General features: G+C 35.9%; 1 protein-coding gene across 4 annotated transcripts in view; it reads left to right on the forward strand.

The window, feature by feature from the left end:
- Window positions 1–399: 399 nt before the first annotated feature.
- The window catches only part of LOC127438667 (E3 ubiquitin-protein ligase RNF123-like), a 228276-nt gene continuing 210093 nt past the window's right edge, over window positions 400–18582 (forward strand). For 3 of the 4 annotated variants that reach the window (XR_007896785.1, XM_051694399.1, XM_051694400.1), the window contains exons 1-14: window positions 400–537; window positions 4987–5089; window positions 5174–5261; window positions 8113–8192; window positions 8507–8601; window positions 8806–8860; window positions 9056–9141; window positions 9434–9520; window positions 9662–9729; window positions 9918–10043; window positions 13171–13285; window positions 13400–13504; window positions 13639–13764; window positions 13921–14013. Coding sequence is in view for 3 of the 4 variants with exons in the window: in XM_051694399.1 (XP_051550359.1) it covers window positions 5011–5089; window positions 5174–5261; window positions 8113–8192; window positions 8507–8601; window positions 8806–8860; window positions 9056–9141; window positions 9434–9520; window positions 9662–9729; window positions 9918–10043; window positions 13171–13285; window positions 13400–13504; window positions 13639–13764; window positions 13921–14013 (1203 nt within the window). In the remaining variant the exon portion in view is untranslated. Of the gene's footprint in view, window positions 538–4986; window positions 5090–5173; window positions 5262–8112; window positions 8193–8506; window positions 8602–8805; window positions 8861–9055; window positions 9142–9433; window positions 9521–9661; window positions 9730–9917; window positions 10044–13170; window positions 13286–13399; window positions 13505–13638; window positions 13765–13920; window positions 14014–18582 lie in introns of those variants that run through there. The other variant, XM_051694401.1, reaches the window with a different exon arrangement.

An 18582-nucleotide genomic window follows, 5' to 3' on the forward strand; every position in this document is an offset into this window, starting at 1 on the left:
ACTGTTTCTTATGACAAATACAGATTGATTCCATTAGGGGGCGCGTAACGGCTCAAAGCCGAATCCTTCATTGAGCTGTAACCCCTATAAAATGATTGTTATAAAAATCCATGTACGTAAGCACAAACGACTGCGATTGGTCCGTTCCGACCAGCGCTGAGAAAAGAAACAAGTGTCACATGATACTACCACCCGATAACTGGACAGTTATCTACTCCTGAATTATGACACTGAGAAACCTTATAAATGTTTTTATTTAAAAACACACAATTAAAATTTAACAAAGGAGAATAATTTAGATTTGCTCTATTTTACCAATTAAAGGCAACTTTCAGACCAACAAACCCGCCCATTTTAGTACTTTATGTAATGCGAACGTCCAGTCTACCCATTTGTAAGGTTTAAGGCAGTGACTGTAGACACGTTTAAAGAGGAGAATCCAATAACATAATCTGCTGATCACAAATAAACACAACACCCCAAATCAGTGACGACTGCAGGATATATATAAATATATATTTATAAATTCAATCCAAGGTATGATCGCTTTACTGATTGTTATGTTTCAAATATGATTTCAGCAGCTCTGGCTGTCATATGCATTCAACACGGAGGGTCCATACACATTAAATATTGTTTTTGTTACACGTATTTTCAGATTTTTAGAGCCTTGACAGCCCTTAAATGTTATATGAATGTGTTTTAAAAATATAATCGATCATGTTATAGTTCATTATAAGTGTTAGCAGGCTGGTGGCTGTGTGTATATTGTGTATATGTTTGCCAAGACAGCAGCATGCACACATTGAAACTGTAGGTGATTTGGGGCTTGATGTTCAAGGCTTTGGGTTTGATGCTTGCTATTTATTGATACATTCATGTAATTCTAAATGGAGATTTTTACGTCTGATTTGCAGTATATATATATATATATATATATATATATATATATATATATATATATATATATATATATAAATCAGATGTAAAAATCTCCATTATATACAGGTGTATGTGTGTATATATATATATATATATATATATATACACACACACTCACCATTCACTTTATTAGGTACACCTGCACATCTACTTATTCATGTGATTATTTAGTCAGCCAATGGCAGCAGTGTAATGTATAACATCATGCAAATATGGGTCAGGAGCTTCAGTTAATGTTCACATCAACCATCAGATTGGGGAAAAAAAAATTGGATCTCAGTGATTTAGACCATGATTATTGGTGCCAGATGGGCTGGTTTGAGTATTTCTGTAACTGCTGAACTCCTGGGATTTTCACACACAACAGTCTCTAGTGTATAGAGAATGGTGCGAAAAACAAAAAACATCCAGTGAGCGGCAGTTCTGTGGACAAAAATGCTTTGTTGATGACAGAGGTCAGTGGAGAATGGCCAGACTGGTTTGAGCTGACAGAAAGACTATGGTAACTCAGATAACCGCTCTGTACAATTGTATTGAGCAGAAGAGCATCTCAGAATGCACAACATGTCGAACCTTGAGGCGGAGGGGCTACAAAAGCAGAAGATCATGTTGGGTTCCACTTCTGTCAGCCAAGAACAGAAAACTGAGGCTGCAGTGGACCTACCATTTGTGTACCTCAGTAGAAATCCAGATTTTTCAGACCAGGCGATGTTTTTCCAATTGTCTACTGTCCAGTTTTGGTGAGCCTGTGACCACTGCAGCCTCAGTTTCCTGTTCTTAGCTGACAGTAGAGGTATCTGGAGGGGTCTTCTGTTGCTGTAGCCCATCCACCTCAATGTTCGACATGTTGTACGTTCAGAAATGCTTTTCTGCAAAGCACTGTTGTAATGCAAGTTTATTTGGGTTACTGTCACCTTCCTGTCAGCTTGGACCTGTCTGGCCATTCTCCTCTGACCTCTGTCATCAACAAGCCGTTTTGGCCCACAGAACTGCTGCTCGTTGAATGTTTTTTTGTTTTCCATACCATTCTCTATACACTTAGCAAGGCTAAACATTCAAGGGTATGTAAACTTTTGATCAGCGCCGTTTGGGTGATTCCTGTTATCATTATGATTTAAAAAGGAGCCAAACAACTATGTGATAATAAATGACTTCATATGATCACTATCCTTAAATAAAAGACAGTTTTTACAGTTTTTAGACAGTCATATTTTCAAAATCAATGCCAAAATTTCACAATTTCTGCCAGGGTATGCAAACATTTGAGCACAACTGTATATATTTATATATGCAATATTTATAGACTCACCGGCCACTTTATTAGGTACACTTGTACATCTATTTATTTATGCTATTATCTAATCAGTCAATCATGTGGCAGCAGTGTAATGTATAACATCATGCAGATATGGGTCAGGAGCTTCAGTTAATGTTCACATAAACCATCAGAATGGGGAATAAAATGTGATCCCAGTGATTTGGACCATGGCATGATTGTTGGTGCCAGATGGGCTGGTTTGAGTATTTTGTAACTGCTGATCTCCTGGGATTTTCATATGCAACAATCTCTGTATGAGATTCCTAAGGAGAAATACAGGCTGCTCTGGAAAAAGATGGTGTGGTTGTTTCAAGGAGCACAATACGACGACACGAACAAAAATGAGCTGCATGGTCGAGTTGCCAGAAAGAAGCCTTTACTGCACAAATGCCACAAAAAAGCCCAGTTACAATATGCCCGACAACACCTTGACACGCCTCACAGCTTCTGGCACACTGCAATTTGGAGTGACGAGAGCTTTATGGTCACAACCATAAGCGCTATGTTTGGAGAGGGGTCAACAAGTATTGTGCTCCTTGAAACAACCACACCGTCTTTTTCTGTATTTCTCCTGAGGTTACCTGTGGGTTTTTCTTTGTATCCTGAACAATTCTTCTGGCAGTTGTGGCTGAAATCTTTCTTGGTCTACCTGACATTGGCTTGGTATCAAGAGATCCCTGAATTTTCCTCTTCTTAATAAGTGATTAAACAGTACTGACTGGCATTTTCAAGGCTTTGGATATCTTTTTATATCCTTTTCCATCTTTATAAAGTTCCATTACCTTGTTAAACAGGTCTTTTGACAGTTCTTTTTTTGCTCCCCACGGCTCAGTATCTAGCCTGCTCAGTGTATCCACATTGCAATTTAAAAAGCCACAGGTGTGGGAAATTAACCTTTAATTGCCATTTAAACCTGTGTGTGTCACCTTGTGTGTCTGTAACAAGGCCAAACATTCAAGGGAATGTAAACTTTTGATCAGAGCCATTTGGGTGATTCCTGTTATCATTATGATTTAAAAAGGAGCCAAACAAATATATGATCACTATCCTTAAATAAAAGACAGTTTTTTTTGCATGATCAATCATATTTTTAAAATCAATGCTAAAATTTCACAATTTCTGCCAGGGTATGCAAACTTTTGGACACAACTGTATATCTACAGTTCTGGAAAAAAAGAGTACTGCAAAATGATCAGTTTCTCTGGATTTACTATTTATAGGTGTTTGTTTGAGTAAAACAAACATTTTTGTTTTATTCTATAAAGTACTGACAACATTTCTCCCAAATTCCAAATAAAAACATTGTCATTAAGAGCATTTATTTCCAGAAAATGACAATTGGTCAGAATAACAAAAAAAGATGCAGTGTTTTCAGACCTCGAATAATGCAAAGAAAACAAGTTCATATTCATTTTTAAACAACACAATACTAATGTTTTAACTTATGAAGAGTTCAGAAATCAACATTTGGTGGAATAACCCTGATTTTCAATAACAGCTTTCATGTGTCTTGGCATTCTCTCTACCAGTCTTTCACATTGCTGTTGGGTGACTTTATGCCAATCCTCGTGCAAAAATTCAAGCAGCTCGGCTTTGTTTGATGGCTTGTAGCCATCCATCTTCCCCTTGATCACATTCCAAAGGTTTTCAATGGGGTTCAGGTCTGGAGATTGACAGGGTCTTGATCTGGTGGTCCTCCATCCACACCTTGATTGACCTGGCTGTGTGGCATGGAGCATTGTCCTGCTGGAAAAACCAATCCTCAGAGTTGGGGAACATTGTCAGAGCAGAAGGAAGCAAGTTTTCTTCCAGGATAACCTTGTACGAGGCTTGATTCATGTGTCCTTCACCAAAGATGAAGTTGCCTGATTCCAGCCTTACTGAAGCACCCCTAGATCATCACCGATCCTCCACCTGGTCATCTAATGGTTAGATGGAAACCTGGAGAGGCCTTCAAGACACAGTGTCTTGCACCCACTGTGAAATTTGGTGGAGGATCGGTGATGATCTGGGGGTGCTTCAGCAAGGCTGGAATCAGACAGATTCATCTTTGATAGAACAAAAATGCTAATTTTACTCAAACACATATCTATAAATAGTAAATCCAGAGAGACTGATCATTTTGCAGTGCTCTTAATTTTTTCCAGATCTGTATGTGTGTGTGTGTAATATATATATATATATATATATATATAATATAGAAAAACACCCAGAAACTATACTATAATATGTAATATTTAGCAATATAATTTCATCAGCTTGGTTTATTCAGCATAAAGTCTTATTCTCCTTCACTGTAAACCCTTATGTTGTCATTACTGGAAAAATCAAGTTGTCTTAATTAAACATTACTTATAATGTTAGATTTTGGCTCATAACATAAATATCTAAGTTCCTTGAACTTTTTTTCCTCAAAAATCCACAGAGTTAAGGTTTTAAGTGTCAATAACTCAAGCGAGTAATTACAAAATTGAGGCTAATGGGAATACCCAAAATGCCTTGCACTTGAATTATTTAAAGTTAACGTTTATTCTATATGAAAACCAAGTGAACTTTATTACACAACTTAGACAAGTTTTGTTGAACGAGATTACTCAATCAATTAAGTAGAATCAACTTATTATGGATTTCAGTGTTCCTTTTTCATAGTTGACTGTTGTAAAGCATCAACTCTCAGTATACAGGTGTAAAATAGCTTGTATGCTTTGTCTGTCTCTGTTTCTCAGATTGGTGACCTGTCTAGCAGCAATATGAATTCAAAGGGTGGCACTGCACTGTCCCGACGCAACTATCGCCTGGCATCTGACACAGACAAACCCAAAGTTACAGGTACGTTCATGTAGTGATGAGTTAATCATACTTCCACTTGCTTAAGAGTTGTTTATGAATATGATTGATGTTGTTTTTTTTCAGGTATTGTCAATGAGAAGTTGTTGAGCGATTATCTGCATCATGTGTTTCCTGTCTTTGGTAAGCAGGGGCCAGTGTCAGCGACATACAGGTGGGTTTTCAGAATATTCATCCTTTTATTTCAGATTTTTATCAGTTCAGTTCCCGAACTTGCTATTTTCTGCCGATGTGGATGGAACACCTTACTTTAATACTCTGACAGTGATTCCTGCAGCGCTGCCCTGCTTTTGAAAATATAGAATGACACACACTGCGCAACCAGTGTAGTCCGAATCACGAATGAATGACTTTTATGAGCCGATTCTTTTAAATCTACAGCGCGTCCATTATAGTCCGATTCCCAAATGAATGACCCTTATGAGCCGGTGCTTATGAGTCTACAGCACACAACATGCAGTGCACTACCAGTGTAAATCTTTTCCTGAACAAATGACTCTTAGGAGCCAGATCTTTTGAATCTACAGCTTGAAACACATAGCACTTTCATTGTAGTTTGATTCCCAAATGAAAGACCTTTATGAGCTGGTTCTTTTAAATATACAGTGTGAAAAACAGCGTGCCCATTGTAGTTTGATTCACAAACAAATGACTCTTATGAGACGGTTCTTTTAAATCTACAGTGTGAAAAACAGTGCATCCAGTGTAGTTTGATTCACAAACAAATGACTCTTAGTTCTTTTAAATCTACAGTATGAAAAACAGCGTGCCCATTGTAGTTTGATTCACAAACAAATGACTCTTATGAGCCGATTCTTTTAAATCTACAGTGTGAAAAACAGCGTGCCCATTGTAGTTTGATTCACAAACAAATGACTCTTGTGAGTCGGTTCTTTTGAATCTATAGTGTAAAAAAGAGTGCATCCATTGTAGTTCATTTCATGAACAAATTACTCCAATGAGCTGATTCTTTTGAATCTACAGCGCTCAACATTGTAGTTTGATTCAGGAACAAATGACTCAAATGAGCCAGTTCTTTTGAATCAAATGCATGAAAAACAGCCTGCCTATTGTAAATTGATTCAGGAACAAATTACTCTTGTGAGTCAGTTCTTTTGAATCTACAGTGTGAAAAACAGTGCACCAAATGTAGTTCAATTCTTGAACAAATTACTCCAATGAGCTGGTTCTTTTGAATCTACAGCGCTCAAAATACAGTGCTACCAGTGTAGTCCAATTCCCAATAGAATGACTCTTATGAGCCGTTTTTTAATCTACAGTGCACAACAAAAAGTGCTACTAGTGTAGTCCAATTCCCAAAAGAATGACTCTTATGAGCCGTTTTTTTTTAATCTACTGCATGAAACATACAGATCTTTCATTGTAGTTTGATTCCCAAACGAATGACTTTTATGAGCTGGTACTTTTGAATCTGCAGCACTATAAACAACGCACCCATTGTAGTTTGATTCACAAACAAATGACTCTTATGAGTCAGTTCTTTTGAATCTTCAGCGCAAAACATACAGCGCTACAAGTGTTGTCCGATTCCCAAACAAATTACTCTTATGAGCCAGTTCTTTTGAATCTCCAGTGCACAACTTTTTAGCGGCCGTTTTATCATTTTCCAAAAAACATCAGCCCTGTTGCTTTGAAAAATAATGAATAGTGCACCTCTCATCAACAAGCCACACCATTTAAGGTATTATTCATGTCTGCAGAACAAATGGTGTGAGACCAGTTACACAACAAAATGTAATTTGGGTTAGGGGTCACTAATTAAATATATTTTACATTTAGGAATACTATTCGCATGTTTTGTGCTCAGTGCCATAATGCAGTTGCATACAAGCTTATAATGAGAATATTGGTATTTTAAGTAGTACGATATATCGGCGGCCAATATATTTGGCAGAAAACTGGGAAAATGCAAACATTATCATCACGCCGATAGTAAAATTACCGCCGTTATTTTCGCAGATAACTTGTTACGGATTATTTGTTTGCTGCAGAGAATCTCTGACTGCTTGCTCCTTCACTCCTTGTAAGGCAATTTCAACCATCTGTGCGAATAGCCTAGCTGTTGGTATCGTTTCTGGCCACAGTGAGCAGTGAATTATCGGTTATCATATCGGCCTAGAAATTCCATATCGCTGCATCCCTAATTGCCCGTCCATTGTAGTTCAATTCCTGAATGAATGACTCTTACGAGTCGGTTCTTTTGAATCTACAGTGTGGAACATACAATGCAACTAGTTTAGTCCGATTCCCAAACAAATTATTCTTATGAGCTGGTTCTTTTGAACCCACAGTGCACAAAATACATCACATTTGTCAGTGCTACAATGCAGCCACATATATGCTTATTATGAGTATATTGGGATTTTAAGTAGGGGTGCACGATATACCGGCAGCCCACACATTACTGATTGAAAAATGGGAAAATGAAAACATTACTACTGCACCGATAGTGAAATTACTGGTTGTTACGGTTTATTTGCTTGCGGCTTTACTCCATGTCTAGCAATCTAAATGTCCGTATGCTTGGCCTAGGTATCGGTATCAGCCACAATGAGCAATGAATTATCGTTTATCGTTTCGTCCCAGAAATTCAATATCAGTGAATCACTAATTGAGAGAATATTATTAAAGAGACAAATTCTACACTTTGATTGCATATTTTTGTCCACTAATAATGTTAGACAATGTTTATTGTACCAAAAAGCCTGTTTTTTGCTACTGTAACTTTAAGACTTCTTTATGTAAATGACCCCTGTTATTATTTGCTAACCTTTATGCATTTGAAAACTACTGGTGGACCAAGTTTCTGAATAAGTGTTGTTGTATAAATGTAGGCGGTCTTATGTTAATGAGCTCATGGTTGCGACATCAGAACAAGGTGTTTTTGCTGTTTATTTATCAGTAAATGAGGTGGATTGGGGAGGGAGTTTTGCATTTTGATTGGATTAAATTATCACGTCTCACATCACGGTTCTTCCCTGTAGAAAATCTCTGACATTCCAGGATCTCGGAGCCCATCTGGAGAAGCTGCTGGCTGAAGATAACCTCACAGAAGACGAAAGAGGTGAGACATCATCTTAATACACAGAATATCAGCACTGTTGCTGAGTGTCTGACAACTGACTCTAGATCAGACTTTACAGCAGTCTGGTAGTCACTGTATTATAAACATTTAAGCAAACTCACAGAATGAGTCGTAATCCAGTGAGGCCTTCCATATAATTCAAAAATATGTGAACTATAATCAATTGTACATTATAATTAGTGGCTATCCAATGTTGGTTTTGTATCTCAAAATGGCCAAATATTGGTCCTATCTTTTACAATCAAATGTTTTTAGCCATGTCTTCGTGAATTTCTATGTGTGTTTGTGCGCAGATCAGGTAGAAGGTTGTCTTGGACCTTCGACTGTTGTGCTGGATCACAGCAGTGGGTTTGAAGGCTTGTTATTTGTTGATGATGACCTTTTGGGGGTGAGAAATTGTCTGATTTTGAACTGATTTTATATATATATATATATATATATATATATATATATATATATATATATATATATATATATATATAATATCCAATTGCACAATTACAGTTGATTATAAACTGGTGAAACCTCTAAAATCATGTACCAGTGTTTAGTATTGTTCATCTTTCCATTTCTCCATTTTTTTGTATTCAAGGTTATCGGCCACAGCAACTTCAGCTCCATCAGAGCCACCACATGTGTTTACAAAGGTAATATTTAGCTAAAATGTACCTTTTTCGAATGGTACTAATGGAATTCTAAAGTTATCTAAATGTAACAAAATGGTTTTTGGACATGTACTCCAACAATTTTATTATTTTAGAACAATACAAAACTGGACTCTGAATGTGAATGGTGAATTTAAAGTGTACATTATTGATATGATTATGTTTAATTGGTTTTAGGGAAATGGGTGTATGAAGTTCTCATCTCATCTCAAGGCCTGATGCAAATCGGATGGTGCACATTGAACTGCAGGTTCAACCAAGAGGTACAAGGTCCCATCTGTGTTTAAAACTGAAATAATGCCACAAAATGAGGCGTGCAAACTGCATATTCACAAAATGTTAGCTAGCTCTCATGGGTAAGGTTTCCAAGCCACCGAAATTACGAAGATTTAACTTGATTACATTGTGATTGTTCACTCAAGTCTCAAAATCCTTTTTTAAGTCGAGTGTTAGACTTGATCCATCTGTGAAATTGGTTTGAAATGTGTCCTTCACTAGATTAATAAGCTTTAGTCCTCTGATAACCGTTTCATGAGGGCTTATTTTTGTCCACAGGAAGGCGTTGGCGACACGCCAGACTCGTACGCCTACGACGGAAACAGAGTTCGCAAATGGAATGTGACAACCACCAATTATGGCAAGGTGAAAACGCAGTACTTTGCATATTCGGTTCAGGGGTCACGGTCAATTTGTCCCTGTCAAATTGGTCAACCTGGACATTTTTTTCAGAGGGCAAAATTGTAGGAATGTAACCATGTCTTATTTTCCTCGGTTTCAATTTAGTCTTGGGCTGCTGGGGATATCGTCAGCTGTTTGATAGACTTGGATGAAGGAACGATTACATTTTGTCTGTAAGTGTTTGTTACATTGGATGTACTTTATGCTTTAGTTCACCAATGTCTTCATATATTGAAAGCATCACAAATTGAATTCAAATTCGATATACACTGAACAGTTTGTTACCCCCATTGCAACCAATGGTATTCAATAATGAAGTAATCTATGTACTAATAATGCTTTTTTTTTTAATACTTTTTAGAAACGGACAGTCCCTAGGTATCGCATTCAGTAATATTAAGATGGGACCGGGCGTTGCATATTTTCCTGCGATCAGTCTCTCGTTCAAAGAGTCTGTAGCCTTCAACTTCGGCAGCCGTCCTCTCAGATATCCTGATCATTTTTATAAAGATTCATAATAAATTATATTTTCCCCTTTGACAGACACTTATTCAAAACAAGCACTAAAGCTACAGTAATGCTTGTATTCAGACAGGAATTAAATATTTAGATGAATTTAAGTTATGTATTATGTCATATACACTGTATATAGTTGAATAATATATAAATATATGATGTATATAAAATAAATGTACAACCCCAATTCCAACAGTATGGAAAATGCTAATAAAAGCAAAAAGGAGTGATTTGTAAATTGTATTCACACAAATTGATGGTTTACCTTATGAATTTATTATTATTAATAATTATTTTATTTGTATTTTATAAACACTCATTTCAAATCAGATGATTGTAACGCTCCAAATAAAGTTGAGACAGCGGCAATTTAAGACTAATAACAAGGTGATGTGAAACAGGATATGTTAAACAGGTGAGAAAATCAGGTTAAAGTATATAAGGAGCCTCCAAAAAAACCTAGTCCTTCATGAGCAAGGATGGGTCAAGACTCACCAATATGCCAACAGATACGTCAGCAAATGATCCAGTGCTTTTGATGACAATGTTCCCCAAAGACAAATTGTAAAGATTTTGGGCATTTCACCCTCTATAGTGCACAACATTTTAGTATGTAAAGGGCAAGGCCGAAAACCACTTCTGAATGCGCGTGATGTCCCAGATGTAACTGTCTTAAAAACTGTCATTTGTCTGTAGTGGATTTCATGACATGGGCTGGGGAATAGTTCAGTAAACATTTCTCAGTCAGCACTGCATCCATAGATGCAAGTTAAGGCTTTACTATGCAAAGGAGAAGCCATACATCAACACTGTCTGGAAGCACTGCTGATTTCTCTGGGGTTGGTCTCATCTTAGATGGAAAGCAGAACAGTGGAATTATGTTTTGTGGTCCGATGAGTCCACATTTCAAATAGTTTTGGCCTAGATTGGCCTGCTTGCTTTCCTGGCCTGACTCCAATTGAGAATGTGTGGCACATTATGAAGCGCACAATACGGCAACAGAGGCCCCGTACAATTGTGCTGCTAAAGACCTGCATAATGGATGAATGGGGGAAAATGTTGCTTGCTAAACTTAACAAACTTGTGTCTTCAGCGCCCAAGTGCTTAATAAGTGTTTCACAGTGGTTAACACTTGACTGTCCCTACTTTTTTGGAGCGTGTTGCAATCATCTGATTTGAATTGCGTGTATAATTAACAGAAAAAAAAGGAAAAAGAAATCACAAGGTAAAACATAAAATAATGTGTTGTTGTAGTGCCTTCAATATAGCACAGGGTGAATAGAACTAACAAATAACTCCTTTTTGATTTTATTATCATTTTCAATTCTGTCACAATTTTTTTGGAATTTGTGTTGTATTATATAGGTATGCATCCTGTATAATGTCATAGATTACAAACAATGCACTTAAATTTGTTTATCATTCTAAATATTTATGAAAAATTAATTGATAAGATTACTGAATGAAGTAAATATACATTTATTGTAACATACATTTGATATTTATATATTGAAATAAGTTTTGAATAACAAAGTTGTATATTTATCTAAAACATAGCATTCAATTTATATTTATGTATCATCATATATTAATAGATAACAATTATGCGCTTAAATTCATTTATCATTATAAATGTTTTTGAAAAATAATTTATAAGATCATAATGAATTATGTAAATACATTTACTGTAGTACATACATTTGACTTATTTATATATTTTAAGATTTTAATGAAAATTTAGTATATTTATATTAAATATAGCTAAATGTATTTGTATTTATCAGTATATATAAATCTATAAAAAAATGTGCTTATAACTTAAATTCATTTATCATTATAATATTTATAATTCATTTATTAATATGATTTCATAATGAATGAATGTGGTAAATCTACATTTACTGTAATGTATATTATGAATTTGATATATTTTTGTATGTTATTATTATTTTATTATTATTATTATTATATATTTTTAAGTTTGAAATAAAACATTGTATATTTATTTAAAATATAGGATTATATAGTTATATTTTTTCATTTATAAATTTATACAAATATGCACTTCAATTAATTGATCATTATAAATATTTGTTATTCATATATGACAATGAAGTAAATATACATTTACTTTAATACTTATACATTTGATATCTATATATTTTAGTTTTGTATAAAGGTGAAGTATTTTTATTTAAAATATAGCATTATATATTTATATTTATTACATATATAAATATAATGTATAAAATAATGTACAATTATTTATCATCTTAAATATTTATAATTAATTTTAGAAGACTTCAGAATGAATTAATTAAATATACCTTTAGTGTAATGTGTGTGTGTGTGTGTGTGTATATATATATATATATATATATATATATATATATATATATATATATATACTGTATATACACACACAGTACTGTGCAAAAGTCTTAGGCACATAAGATGTTTCACAAAAGCATTTGTCTTAAGATGGTTATTTATATCTGCTACTTTAGTGTGTCAATAGGAAATATACATTTTATGCTCCAAACATTCCTTTTGCAAATAGAGTAGATTAGAATAGAAGAACAGGGAGCCCTGCAACAGATGTCATTGCCCTCACAGAGCCCCCCACTGAACATCGAGTCAGTCTGAGATTACATAAAAAGACAGAAGCAATTGAGACAGCCTAATAGATAGAAGAACTGTGGAGAATTTTCCAAGAAGCTTGGAACATCCTATCTGCCAACAACCAAGAAAAACCAGGAGTACCTAGGAGAATTGGTGCTGTTTTAAAAGCAAAGGTGGTCACACCGAATATTGATTTAGCTCTTATGACTTTGTATGACGTTAATTGATAAATGAAAACTATTTGTCATTATGTTTTTAAGAAATCCTCACTTTGAAAGTTTTTCACAAGTGCCTAAAACATTTGCACAGTACTGTGTATAAATACAAGATATAAAATATATACATAAAAAATATATATTTTTATTCAAAACTTATCTAAAAAAAAAAAAAAAAGAAAAATGTTTTAAACAATAAAATGTAAGAAATAAAAAAAAAAAGTACCATCCTGTAAGCTCCTTAACTCATCTGTTGCTCACGTACCCTGTGGAAGGCTACCTTCCTCTGCAAAGCCCACCATCAGCTGACCTAATCAAAGCCAACAGGCTTCTGGGATACCTCAAGACTGTTCTGGCCACCTCTATTGACACACAGGTACCTGCAGAAGGCAAGCTCTGGAATAGAAGGTGTGCTTTTGTGTGACCCGTCACTGATTTGAAAATTTTAGTAAAAGACATTTTCCTTTTTTTTTTTTTTTTTTTTTGTCAGGAGGAAAAGCTTGTCGAGATAGACAGCGCATCTTGGCAGATTCTTGGTGATCCAACGATCCTGGTCACCCTAGCGCATATATTTAACCACTTTGCACCTCTTATGGTAAACGCTTGCTTAGCATCTCTCTTTTCACAGATATAAGGTTCTTTTTATTAAGATGGGTGCATAATTTCCTTAAAATCACTGTCATTCTGCCATGCACTGCTTCATTTATTACGAATGTGTGTGCTTGATAGTGTAAGGTCTACTTGGTGGAAGATGTGCTGATGAACTTCCTGTTGGGTATTCTGGAGGGTGGCGGATCCGTGGACGAACATCCACTTATACAACAACTGTTGGACCTTTTCTGGCTTCTCATGGAGGTAAAAAGGAAAATCCCTCAATATAAAGTGTTAGTTTACACAAAAATGAAAATTCTGTCATCATTTACTCACCCTCATGTGGTTCCAAACCTGTATGACTTTCTGTCTTCTGTGGAACACAAAGGGAGATGTTTTGTTATTTCTCTTTTCATGCAGGACTACGAAGTGAACGAGTGTTTGAAGCAGCTGGTGATGTCATTGCTAAGAGCCTATCGTTTCTCTCCCATCATCCCTGACCTCGGCTTTCAGGTGACAAACTCATTTGCTGTTCATTACTACTGCTGTACATACTGTAACCACATGTGTGTTTGGTCAGTCGCCTTTTTTGGGGTGGTGTGGCATAGTGGTTGTGTAATGATCTTGGCTATTAACCGAAAGGTTGTAGGTTCAAACCCCATGAGTTTTGATCCATGAACTATGACAATTTTGCCCTTGATCAAGGCACTGTAATGAGTGTACTGTACAAGGTTTTTATTTTGCAAAATGAAAAATTAGTTAATAGTATTGCAATACAATACAGTTGAAGTCAGAAGCTTACATACACCTTAGCCAAATCATTTAAACTCAGTTTTTCACAATTCCTGGCATTTAATCATAGAAAACATTCCCTGTCTTAGGTCAGTTAGGATCACTACTTTATTTTAAGAATGTGAAGTGTCAGAATAATAGTAGAGAGAATGATTCATTTCGGCTTTTATTTCTTTCATCACATTCCCAGTGGGTCAGAAGTTTACATACACTTTGTTGGGTCAAACATTTTTGGTAGCCTTCCACAAGTTTCTCACAATAAGTTGCTGGAATTTTGGCCCATTCCTCCAGACAGAACTGGTGTAACTGAGTCAGGTTTGTTGGCCTCCTTGCTCGCACACGCTTTTTCAGTTCTGCCCACACATTTTCTGTCAGATTGAGGTCAGGGCTTTGTGATGGCCACTCCAATACCTTGACTTTGTTGTCCTTGAGTCATTTTGCCACAACTTTGGAGGTATTCTTGGGGTCATTGTCCATTTGGAAGACCCATTTGCAACTGAGCTTTAACTTCCTGGCTGATGTCTTGAGATTTTGCTTCAATATATTCACATAATTTTCCTTCCTCATGATGCCATCTATTTTGTGAAGTGCACCAGTCCCTCCTGCAGCAAAGCACCCCCACAACATGATACTGCTACATCCATGCTTCACGGTTGGGATGGTGTTCTTTGGCTTGCAAGCCTCACCCTTTTTCCTCCAAACATAACGATGGTCATTATGGCCAAACAGTTCAATGTTTGTTTCATCAGACCAGAGGACACATCTCCAGAAAGTAAGATCTTTGTCCCCATGTGCACTTGCAAACTGTAGTCTGGCTTTTTTATGGTGGTTTTGGAGCAGTGGCTTCTTCCTTGCTGAGCAGCCTTATAGGACTTGTTTTACTGTGGATATAGATACTTGTCTGCCCGTTTCCTCCAAAATCTTCACAAGGTGCTTAGTTGTTGTTGTGGGATTGATTTGCACATTTCGCACCAAACCACGTTCATCTCTAGGAGACAGAATGCGTCTCCTTCCTGAGCGGTATGATGGCTGCGTGGCCCCATGGTGTTTATACTTGCGTACTATTGTTTGTACAGATGAACTTGGTACCTTCAAGCATTTGGAAATTGCTCTCAAGGATGAACCAGACTTGTGGAGGTCCACAATTGTTTTCTGTGTTCTAGGCTGATTTCTTTTGATTTTCCCATGATGTCAAGCAAAGAGGCACTGAGTTTGAAGGTAGGCCATAAAATACATCCACAGGTACACCTCCAATTCAGTACACCTCCTATCAGAAGCTAATTAGCTAATTGTCTAAAGGCTTGACATCATTTTCTGGAATTTTCCAAGCTGCTTAAAGACACAGTAAACTTAGTGTATGTAAACTTTTGACCCACTGGAATTGTGATATAGTCAATTAAAAGTGAAACAATCTGTCTGTAAACAGTTGTTGGAAAAATTACTTGTGTCATGCACAAAGTAGATGTCCTAAACGACTTGCCAAAACTATAGTTTGCTAATATGAAATCTGTGGAGTGGTTAAAAAATAAGTTTTAATGACTTCAACCTAAGTGTATATAAACTTATGACTTCAACTGTAATAGTCATGCGTTGCTTCAAAGGATATTCCATGTTCAGTAAATGTATATATCGACAGCATTTGTGGCATAATGTTGATTACCACAAAAATGTATTTAGAGTTGTCCCTTTTTTACTTTAAAGGGGTCATTAGATGAGGATTTAAATTTTCCTTGATCTTTTAACATATAAGAGGTCATTGTACAAAAAAAACACACTTTTAGTTTCGTAACTCAAAACTTCCTTCTCACTGCAAAAAGAGCATTTGATGAAACCGAACTGCCAAAATGACTCATTCTCTTCTTCCTCCACATTGTGATGTCACACTGTGATAGACATTTGCATCTGACTGCCTCCACAAAAACACATCAACACCTACTTTACCTTATCACTTCTGTAGCCCCACCCAGTGAGATGACAGTGAGGGAGCAGGACAATCACGAGCAGATAGCCAATCAGAACAGTGGCCGTTTAATGTCGAGACTTAAAGGAGAAGCAGCACCAAAACTGAGCGTTTCTGAAAGAGGGTCTGAATGAAAGTGGAAAATTATCATGTTTTACAAATATATGACTGTTTATTGTAGAAAAAACTTTACCATTATTATAAGTTGACCTCAAGGAACATTTAAATAATACAAAAAGGCATGTCATGACCCCTTTTAAAAAAAGCAAAAATCTGGGTTACAGTGAGGCACTTACAATGAAAGTGAATGAGACCAATCCGTAAACGTTAAATACTCACAGTTTTAAAATTGTATCTATGAGACACAAACAATATGCGTGTTAACGTGTGTGTGTGTGTGTGTGTGTGTGTGTGTGATAAAATCGCTTGCTTACCTTTTCTGTTTTTACGTTATATCCAATTTTACTACTACATTGCCATGACGACGTAACGGCGTAAACCCTAAAGCCTACAACGACCGCAAAAACGTTGATTTAAAGAACTTTTAAAGCTCAAATAATACACAAGTTTTAAAAGATGAATTAATGTAAGTGCTTTTATAAAATTATAATCTTACATTTCTGCCTTTTAAACCCTCCAAAAATTGGCCCCATTCACTTCGATTGTAAGTGCCTCACTGTAACCTCGATTTTTTTACTTTTTTTAAAAGAAAAGGAGGGACTAAATGAGAGTCTAAATTATTTTTTGTGTTAATCAACATTATGCCCCAAATGCTGTCGATTGAGCTTAACGTGTAGAACTTGCAGTCACTTGTATTGTACCCCGAATATTCCTTGAATACATTTGAGATGATATGACGTATGCCAGACCATCTAATTATAGGACCCTTTGATTTCCGCAATGCGCAGAACATGGACAGAATCCCAGAATCCAATCATATAAACAAATAATAACTATAGACCATTTCAAGGATGTAAACAGTAACAGTCACTTTTAGAGCCTGTAAATAAATACTCTGACTTAACTAGCATGCTTAGCTCTACCTATCAAACTTACAATTAGTTGGCATAAATTTTGTTCAGCTACCAGAGATAAGACGTGTGCTACAGTTTTTAATACTGCACATATCCAGCCGTTTCACTTCACTGAAGCGGTTCATGCGTCCATTTTCTGTTGCTTTTTCAGAGAGCTAAACACTTTCATTTCCGTTAGTTCCAGGCATCCAGGGAGTATCCTCGCACCGAACAACATGGTCCACATTTTTATAATGACATTAATGACAATCGTGCCAAGTTAGTAATGTTAATCATGTTAAAGTCACTATGAATGAAGCACCTCCCGCTGTTGTTTTGAATGAGTGTGTGTTTCATTCTGAAGTGATCTGTGCCCTTTTCCCTTCGAAGACTTTACCATCCACTCTGAGAGCTCTGAAGGGCTCAAAAATAAGGGTAATTCGGAACTCACTTTGTCATTTTTATTGGAATTTCTCTTTGAAGCAATCTTACAGCATGAGTATCATGACTGTTCTCCCTTCAAAGTTCCCTTTGGAGGGTGATTTATGCCGTTGGGAACGCAGTCTTTTGTCCCAGTGTTGTCCAAGAGTGGAAATGTGTATATCTGCAACATTTTGTTAATTTTTATGAGTACTGGTTTTGTTTTTTTGTTTTTTCACATTTAACGACATATAACTAGTGTTAATTTTCACATGGTTTTTATTTTAGTCTTAAAATTTGTATTTTGACAAAACTGTTCTTTAAATTTAGTCAATATTAGGCTACATTATGTCATATTCAACTAATTTAGCATATGTCAGTTGATGGAAGAAAAAAAAAAACATGTATCAAACTGTAATAGCCCAAACTTTTAAATATATTGAAAACTGTATAAAATACTTAGAATTGTTTAAACATGTGTAAAACTTATTACAGTTTAATATGTAAGACTGAAAATGACTTGTGGCCGACCGATAAAGGTTTTTCAATGGCCGATACCGATATCTAGAGATCAAGATGACCGATATAAATGCCTATAAATATAACACAATTATACTGTATATTGATTCGCCAACAGCAAATCAGATGTACACACAATTTCTAAAGTGAAACAAGCACTTATTTTATGCAGCATTTACTCAAATTTGCATAAACGTGAAAAGAAAAAACCTTGAAAACGGAAAATGTTGACTATCCACTGACAAATCTATTGGTATATTTTGGAACTGACACATGGGAAAGTTAACACTTCTGTTAATCGGCCAAGTGAACACTGTTATCAGAAGATGCCGATAATCTCTAAATGGCCAAATATTGGCAGATTAATCTGCCTGGCTG

This window comes from Myxocyprinus asiaticus, chromosome 50, assembly GCF_019703515.2.
Source record: "Myxocyprinus asiaticus isolate MX2 ecotype Aquarium Trade chromosome 50, UBuf_Myxa_2, whole genome shotgun sequence".
NCBI classification, from domain to species: Eukaryota; Metazoa; Chordata; class Actinopteri; order Cypriniformes; family Catostomidae; genus Myxocyprinus; species Myxocyprinus asiaticus.